At 43.0% G+C, this 9539-nt stretch overlaps 1 protein-coding gene across 1 annotated transcript; it reads left to right on the top strand.

The window, feature by feature from the left end:
- Positions 1-1755: 1755 nt before the first annotated feature.
- Positions 1756-9509, top strand: entpd5a (ectonucleoside triphosphate diphosphohydrolase 5a). The gene is made up of 13 exons (XM_046412668.1): positions 1756-2480; positions 2905-2984; positions 3281-3424; positions 3834-3909; positions 4430-4465; positions 4880-4968; positions 5068-5147; positions 5285-5346; positions 5444-5545; positions 6237-6380; positions 6493-6549; positions 7381-7496; positions 7660-9509. The coding sequence occupies exons 1-13, from the start codon at positions 2039-2041 to the stop codon at positions 7741-7743; spliced, it is 1512 nt and encodes a 503-aa protein (XP_046268624.1). The 5' UTR covers positions 1756-2038; the 3' UTR covers positions 7744-9509.
- The last annotated feature ends 30 nt before the right edge of the window (positions 9510-9539 follow it).

Raw genomic sequence — 9539 nt, 5'->3', positions numbered from 1 at the left:
CAATGATTTCAACATGAAAACACACTCCAGACAAAACATGATTTTTAAAATATTTCTAAGAGGACATTTTATCCCTGGTTTAATGACTCACGTTATCACTCTGTTAACATGATACCAAGACAACTATGGGCACAAGTCAGCGAGAGGTCCTGCACATGTATGCTTTGATAGGGGCAAACGACCATTCTGGTGAGCCACAGGATTGAAAAAAGTAGCCACAGTATTTAGAAAAAAGGAAGGAGGAAAGAAAGTCCAATATTTTTAGTCCAAATTACAGTGTTGGAACAGTGCTTTGCACAGTCGAGTGTCCTGGGAGTGGAATGGCATGATGGGTGAACACTGGTGCCAAGCCCCACCCTCCCCACATTGTCCTCTTGGTGGACTTCCCGCACTCTCTTGTACCCATCTGTAGGACCTCTGCCCTCCCCTCCTGACGCGACTGGCTGACAGCTCGCTTTCTGCCTCAGTCACCTTCTGCATGAGGTGAAACGGTCTTGTATAAGCACGTTTTAAGTCGGGGTTGGGGCATGGTCAGTTCCTCAGCGAAGCCTCAGTTGCTACCAGTGTCTGGACGACATGTTTCAGATCTTTGTCCTTTTCTGTTGATATAAAGTGGGTGGAAAATATCACAGTTCGGTACAAATCTTAGTTCATGTAAGGTCTCTGGGTTGCTGTGGCTCTGTGCTCCACTGCTTTGGGATATCCTTGATGCGTCTGCATCCTGCACTAAAGCCAGCAACTCTGAGCGGTACATGAAAAAGTATTAGCTGATATACACTACAGCATGGCTTCTGATGCTGTGCCAGCCACCCACCTAAATCGGAGAAACAGCCACTCATGCTTTTCATGCATTCTCTCATGAAACGTGCCGTGCTGCCCAAATATTTTCCCTTGGAAAACCTGTGGTTAACACAGGGATGAGTGGGAGTGTGATGATTGCTTACATTCTTTTAACTTTTATGCCAGCTGGAGTGCAGGTCACATTTGCATTTTCCAAGGTTGGTGAAAGAGCTGCAGAAGATTTAATGTGGTGATTATTGCAGGATCACGACAAGGAGGTGGAAAGGATTTCGTTAATGCATCATTAGTCACAGCAGCTACCGAACAGGATTCATCAGAGGTATTAATACCTAATAAAACAAAACCAAAATCCATTTTACCTACAGTACACAATAAAATCTGTCTGAAATATGTGTTGGAATTTATTTGTTTAATTTATTGTCTTTCCCACAAAGGCTATTTAAATTGAGGGGAACCTTAAGAGTGCTTAGGACTACATGGTAAAGATTAATTCAAGAAATGAGTGCAAACATTACGAAACTTTTAAGGTACCCTTTTAAAACTGTAGCAGTTCATTTAAAACCTCTAAAGATGTGCCTTTATTACAGTTAAACAGACACTTTTATCACTCTTAATTTAGGCAGTGTCTAATTTTGAGCACCAGCGAAGCGAAGTTGTGAGAAATTTTCAGTGTGAAGGAGTTTCTGAGGCAAGTTACAATGTAAGTCTTAAACGCACCCATAAAAAGTATTTTAAGACCATTTCTTTTGGATTTTTTTTTTCCTCAGTGTGAGCCATTCATTTTGACTTTTTCATAAACCCCTTTCTCCTTTCCTAAGGGGATTTTTTGGCTCCAGAATAACCCGTAAAGATGAGGAGGGGAAAAAACATGACCAAAAATAATCCTCCTCCTCCATGACAAAAAAAACCAAAAAAAAAAAAAAACACTGTCGGTAGGCAGGTAGTGAGTCTCCAGCTCAGCTCACAGGAGGGGGGACTCCTGATGGAGCTGGGATGGACCGCCACAGGATTGGTGGATGGCTGCTCTCGGTGTGGCGCCATGCCAAGCCCTTATGTCTTTATATACTGTAAACAGATGACCGGACAGTCCTGAGTGTGCATTGCATCCACTCTGCCTCTCTCCATCTCTGCTGCTGCTGCTGTCCTTGGGGCCCCTGTCAATCTTTTCACTCCATCATCCACCAGGGCTTCTTCTCCTCAGCTCCAGCTGTCTCCTCTTTCCCGGCTGTGAAAAATAATGGCCACGCCGAACCTGCTCCTCGCTTTATCTCTGTGGCTTCTGGCTGGGAGCCTCTTATTAGCGGAGGCGACTTACTACCGGCACCACCGCTACATCCCCCACTTCTACCGCTACCGGGAGCACTCCGCCAACACGGAAAACCTCCTCCCAGAGGTATCCAACCCGGCGCCTGAAGTCTCGCAGCCCGGCGCACCGACCTACCCCCAGATCCCCGAGGTGTTCCACCCTGCACCTGAAGTCATTCACCCCATACCAGAGGCTTTTCACCCGGTGCCCGAAGTGGTGCATCCTGCACCTGAGCCTTACCAGCCACCTGAGGTCTACCAGCCGGTGCCTGAAGCCTCCTCACCTGTCAGCCGGGTTTTCTACGGTGTCATGTTTGACGCTGGGAGCACAGGCAGCAGGATCCACATCTATAAGTTCATCCAGAAAGACCCTGGTAAGTGCACCGGTCTCCCTCTCTCCCTCCCTCTCTCCCTCTCTCTCTCTCTCTCTCTCTTTCTCTGTCTGTCCGTCTGTAAACCAATAGCAGGGCTTTGCACATGCTGCTGGCTCCCACTCTGTCTGCTTTGCTGTTAGGTCATTCACTGTGTGGTGTAAGGACAAACACGCACCGGCACAATGCACGGGCAATACAGCTTCTAAAAGTAGCCGAGGTGGACTTTTAATTTGTTAGTCTGACTCAGCTGTGTAGGAAGCAGACCTCTAAAAGTGAATCAGGATGTAGGTGAGGTGCTGCAGTCTAAATATCATACACTGTAATAGAAGCAATTACATGTCTTCAGCTTTTCTTTTATCCCAGAATGTCATATACCGTACTGTATACTAGTTAACGATGTGTTCACTGTCTTCTTTTTTTGCAGTTGAGCTGCCAGTTCTGGACAATGAAATTTACCATGCGGTGAAGCCTGGACTGTCTGCTTATAAGGACAACCCTGAGGAGGTGTGTATGCCTGTTTACACCATGACTTATTATTAATTATCAGGTATATTAGGGAGTTGTTCGCTGTCTGCAAATCACCAAACCACTGGGATTTTCTTTGGGTTGGGTTCATGTGATGTAAACACTGCGTAATTACAAAAATACCCCTTGCTGATGATGTCAGCACTTCCCACTCCCATCTGCTCTATTTACCTACCTTTGACATACACATGTTTTTAAAGACTTTAATCGCTGATGAAATTTCTTACATTTATTGTGAAATGTCTCTTCTGATGACTGCTCTGCCTCATCTGCAGGGTGGCAACACCATCCGTCAGCTGTTGAAGATCGCCAAGAAGGCAGTGCCCGAGGATGAATGGAGTAGGACCCCGGTGGTCCTGAAGGCCACGGCGGGTCTGCGTCTGCTGCCTGAAGACAAGGCCAATGCTCTCCTGAAGGAGGTGAGGCACATTTTCTCTCTGCCCTCAGACAGTTTGGCACAAACACCACCCGTCCCGCCAAGGAACGGGATGAGAAACCACTAAGTGCTTACAAGTGTCCCTGAAAAAAAAAAGCAGCATGTCTGCCCATTTGGTGGCTATCATGCTGCAAAAAACAGCTGTTGTGGGGTTGTTTGGAGTAACCATATTTGTCATTTAAAGCATTAAATCCAGGCTACTGTTCCAGCCATGCTCGTGGTTGACTTATCTGTCAATCTAAAACAGTGCAGACACAGTTTGTTTTCTGGAGCCTGAATAGAGTCTGTCCTAACAACAGCAGAGTATTTGGGCATGTAGTATAGTATCATTATATTACTGAAACACATATCCTCCAGTTGGTAACTGCAATCTTGACGAATCTTTTCCACAGGTGCGAAAGGTATTTCATGAGTCCCCTTTCTTTGTGCCAAACAACAGTGTTTCCATCATGAACGGAGCAAAAGAAGGTATGTTATCTTTTAACGCCCTGTAACCAACTTGTACTATATATAGTACACAAAGCACAGAGTTATTGTCTGACCAGGTGTTTTAAGTCATTCACGTCAGGATGAATCAAACAACACAGCACTAATATTTATTTTTACAAGAGGTCTGTTACTACCTCATTGAGACAAATAAATATGCCAGTATGAGCTGCAGCCCCACGCCCAATAATTTAGTGTGATCCTCCACATCAGTCATTAAGACACCCTCACGATGTTATGTTTCATCATACAGTATGTGCCATTCATTATCCTCATTTTATGAGTGCAATAACTTGACATCTGAAACAATTGTAATTACCTGGGCTGGTCTGCAATCCTACATGTTAGTTACACCAACTCTGCTGCTTTAATATCAGTTTAACTAAGGAGAGCTGGAGTAAAAGTCATGTTCGGCTTATTCTCTGTGCTGGAACACATTCAAATGTGAACATATAGCAGGGCTTTTACTAATGCAGACATTTTCACCCGTGTGCTGTTTTAGGAGTCCTCGCCTGGGTCACAGTGAACTTCCTCACAGGTAAGACATTGCTTGTGTTTTGCTATGGCAGTGTTAGTGGTCAGGAGGCTCATATCTGAGGCTCCAGTGTACACAGAAGCCCTGCAGGGAAAGACTCTTGTCTCCTGTCTGAGGTTATGAGCTTGAATCACTCGCTCCAAACAGATTGCAAAAAGAAGCAACATTACCTCATGTTTTTCACACAGCTGTGGCACCACGAAATTTACTGTAAACAACAACGTTAACCTTCAAACCAAAAAAGTATTTTCCCTCTCGCCGGGGAAAGACATGATCTGTAAGCATGCATCCTTCTGACACTAAAATTGGCGATAAACCCACAAGATTACACAGTGTGCTCTGTTTGTTGCACGGACGGTGGATAGCACCTCATCCCAAGGTTCCTTCGCTCAGTGTAATGTGTTTGTTTTTTCATAGGTCACTTGTACTCCAACACCAAGAGGACAGTGGGCATCCTGGATTTGGGTGGAGGATCCACTCAGATCACATTCCTTCCTAAGTCAAAGGTGAATGAAACACTTAATGTGGTAAAGAAGTTGTTTAAGTTTGTTTAAAAATGTCCTTACCAAAAACCCACCAATAAACATTTGTTGTACATCCGACAGAAAACGATTCAGAGTGCTCCCCCCAGTTACATTGCCTCTTTCAACCTCTTCAACCATACTTATCAACTCTACACGCACAGGTAAATAAACAGACGAACATACATATTACATTCTTTGTGGATTTGTCTTTGCCAAGGAAGGCTCACACATTATTATTGGAGTAAAACTTACATATCGATATAAAAATTGAACACAATTGTATGTCGCCATCACACAGCTACCTTGGAAATGGACTGTATGCAGCTCGACTGGCAACCCTCGGAGCACTGGGAGCTGATGGTAGAGTATCTAGCACCTTTTGTCACCTCTCTGTTTGCCCTCTGTGTAATTCTGTCACTGGGAGTGGGCAAACAGTTTCTTGTTTTTGTTTTCTCAGGTCTAGATTGGAAAGTCTTCACTAGTTCCTGCCTTCCGAAAAAATTCAGAGAAGATGTGACTTTTGGAGGAACCACCTACAAAGTTAGCGGGATTCCAGACGGTAAGATAAAAGCACCCTGAGGTTTTGATTTCCTTCCCAGTGCCTTGGATGCAGTGATATGTGCATTCCTTTCTCAACTCTGGAATACAATAGAGTACAGTATATTACATCTCACGCACGAACATTTATCCACTTTCTGTAACCTTGGCGCCAAACGCATGTTTTGTCATCCTCTCTCTCTCTCTGTCCTCCCTCTTGAACAATTATACTGCAGTCAACCTTGTATTTAAATGAAAAGAAAACTGTCAGTTAACTTCACAAATAAGACAGTCCCTCCCATACCACAGTCAAGTAGCCAAAAGATGCTGGGCTTGTCCCTGAGTTGTTATTTTTTTTGTGTGTGTGTAACGAGCGGCTTGATCTGGAACGCTCACAATTACGTGGTAAAAATAGACATCTCGACAGGGCTGCGCTAACTGCTGCTCTTGTCAGCACATGGTTTTGCTGGCACAGCTTAACCAACCATGCCCGTGAGACTGTGTGAAATTTGTCCTTCTGGGACTTCCTTTGCATATTATCTGGTGAGCCCCAAGCTCCAACCCCAGGCTGACCTCAGACTGAGGTTCCAGTCTCTTCCAATTGCACTCCAACCATTGCTGCATCCAAGCACCTTTAACTCATGGTTTCCTCCACCATTTTAGTTGATTAAATCTTTGACAAAATGACGTTAACTTTGTCTCTCCCTCCTCAGGCTATGCAGGCTACAAGCTGTGCTACTATGAGGTGATGAAGGTAATCAAAGGAATAGTGCACCAGCCTTATGAAGTGAAGGGCAGCAGTGTATTCTATGCTTTCTCCTACTACTTTGACAGAGCTGTGGAGTCTGGCCTCATTGGTGAGTGGGAACAGACCAAGCAGTCACCTTCCAGTGCCATTATCTTTCATGCTAATTATCATCTTTAGCACAAAATAGCTATTCAGATTGCATGTTTGTTTTTTCTGCACAGATGGGAGTCGAGGTGGTGCGGTTGAAGTCAGAGATTTCAAGAAGAGAGCCAAAGAAGGTAAGAGTCCCATGTTATCTTCTCTAGGGATAGATAAACTTGTGTATGAAACCAACAATCTTAGTTATAGTTATATATATATCAGTCGTCTAACTGCTCAAACTTCATGCTACACAGTCTAAACACCAGAAGCACTAAATCTTGTTTGTGCCCAAACACTTGGCACAATTGCACCAAATTGGCACGGCTTATCCTGTCTCAAAAGATTTTATTACAACAGTAAAATGCAACTGATTATTTGCTTAAATGTGCTATGGGGACAGATTAGAAGACAAATGTAGTTTATTGTAGAGTAAATATATGTTAACATCACCGTAAACAGTTTAAGTGCATTTACTCGATAAGCACCATGCTTATCAGCTTGAGTGTGTGACATGTGTAATGCCCATGTAGAAACAGATTTATAGCAAGTAGGAAAGAGTTGGCTGTTTGTGTTGTGAGAACACTGTCACAAGTCTGGCAGCTGAGGTGAAGATGTCTGTCTGGCCCAGGCAGGAGGGCACCTGACGGCCAAACACCACCTGGGAGCTGACAGATACTGACACACACAAACTGTTTGACAACGCCACCCACCCGCAGCCTCGCGCTGACCCTCAGCCATTCTCCTCGCACCTCCATGTTTTGTTTATTTGTCCGAACAAAACAGAAAGGACGTCTTTTAATCACGCAGCACAGGGTTTAGAAAAGGGTTTTTTGTTAATATGTGGAACGTGACACCATTGTATGATGCAACAAGGTGTCTCCATGTATGTAATGCTTTTCTTTTTGTCAGTGGTATGTGAAACCTGTGTTAATTTCATGTCTGAAACCTGTGGCTTTTTGTGTTTGCAGTGTGCAACAAAATGACCAAATACCGTGCTATCAGCCCCTTCCTCTGCATGGATATGACATATATCACTTGTCTGCTAAAGGAGGGCTTTGGTTTCAAGGACAGCACTGTGCTGCAGGTGAGCAAAACAGAACCAGGTTACTGTAGACAAGCTTCATGACATATTCTGTCTGTGCGGTATTTCACAAGTTTTAAACACTTCAAATCAGTATAACACTAGTAGGAAATTGTTTGAATTTTTTTGGTGGTAATGGAGCTCCTCCTGTTACTCTGTACAACAGCTGGCCAAGAAGGTGAACAATGTGGAGACAAGCTGGGCCCTGGGAGCAACCTTTGACTACTTCAGAAACCTCGACATCCACTAAGGACAGCTCGCTGTCACTGCAGCCGGCACTGAGAGGGACAGTCTGTCACTGTGGGGCTTCCCTTCCTCCGCCCACCCTCGATCAGCCCGTCCCCCTCACAGACACACCCGGTCCCACCACACTTCCTCATCCACCACGCCCCTCCTCTTTTTCTCAACCTCAGCACCCTGCGAACACTCTGAGAACTGTTGAAAAAAAAAATCACTATATTTTTTTAAGGCCAGCTATTTCTACTGTATATTAAGCTCATAACTGGTGGGCTGATTTTATTTTATTTTTTTCTGTCAAACGTTTACATTTTTGGTTCCTTATGGGTGTCTGATCTTAAATGTTGTTCTCACCTACCTGCTAAGTGTGTAAAGGGTAGTTAAGAAGCAATACAACCCGTCATGGTATTCTGGTGCTTACTGTGGTCCTGGTGTGTACTGTACACTACAGGGGAATTTATTTCGACACTCGTTGCTTTAAGTGCAACTGTAGTTGTCTTTCTAAATGCTTGTAAATCAATCATCTTCCTACTCTGGCAGTAAATTATTTTACAGGACCATAATTAACTCTTTTGCCCCTAGTCTTAGACACATTAGACAACATTGGACATAGAGCTTCAACTTTGCACATAACACTTTAATTGCAGATATTGTAGCTAAGACATGATTGGTTGCTTTGATGTTTCGACTGAAGAGTTGTACATATTCATTAGGTGGTGGTGGTGGCGTATTTGCCATGACAGAAGGGATCTGAGAAAACACCGTGGAGAGCTGCCTCTCAGATTGTGTTGTGCAGCTGGTACATGTGAGGTTTATGCCTGTATTTTAAAGTTCAGCCATTATTGTTTGTTGTGTCTAGAGTGGAAGAGAGCGTATCGAGTACGGCTAAATTGCTGGGGCTGAAGTGTATTTTAGACTAGCAACAGAAAAACCTCTCATCAAGGGTAAACAGTGCATCCATCAACATAATTTACAGCAAAAATGTAAACAGAAATTATGTAAAAAGTCTGAATTGCCTGACTCCTTCATTTGTTCCTGGTCGCTCAAAAATATTAGTAATATTCAATTCTGTTTGTCGTTTGACTTGTGAACTGTACAAATATTTAAAAAGTTTATCTAATGAAGAGTATTTTAACTATCCTCATCCAATATTAACTCCTGAACTGTCTGTGTAACTGCTTTTTAAACCATACCTTTGCCATCTTTCCAGTATTCAACACGATCAATAACTACTGCTGTATATACATAATGTAAACTTTTATTTGTAAAATCTTTTGACAGGAACTGCTTTTACATTACAACAATGTTCTGCTGCACAGTTTCACAGAAATGCCTCTGTGTTCATCAGTATGAGTAACTTGATGACTGACAATATGTAAATTGTTTTTTATTAAATACAGTGAAAAAGTGTATACTATACAGCACATGTATGTTTTAATAAAACATAAAAAATGTGCTTTGTGTGGACATATACTTTTTTATAAATTGAGACAGGCCTCTTGTAATGAAATTCCTCATAGTGCCCAATAGTATGCTATAGTCTGCAATGTAACAATGAGTGTTAACTCGTTTTATCAAACTGCAAACATTGGATTCATGATGTCTGTGACTAAACAGTCTGCATGCTATTTCCTACACCTGAAAATGAAGCATTTCAGGTCTCCATATCATATCTGAAAAACAGGCCTCTCAGAACTTGGTCTATGAACTGCATCTGTAAAATAATGCACTATTTTACAATAAAATCGGCTTTTGACATGACATGCAAAGAACTATGTAGCACACTATTTATTGACTTGCATTCATTTT

The sequence above is a fragment of the Scatophagus argus genome, chromosome 15 (assembly GCF_020382885.2).
Source record: "Scatophagus argus isolate fScaArg1 chromosome 15, fScaArg1.pri, whole genome shotgun sequence".
Taxonomy (NCBI): domain Eukaryota; kingdom Metazoa; phylum Chordata; class Actinopteri; family Scatophagidae; genus Scatophagus; species Scatophagus argus.
This window is presented reverse-complemented; position numbering and strand designations above follow the sequence as displayed.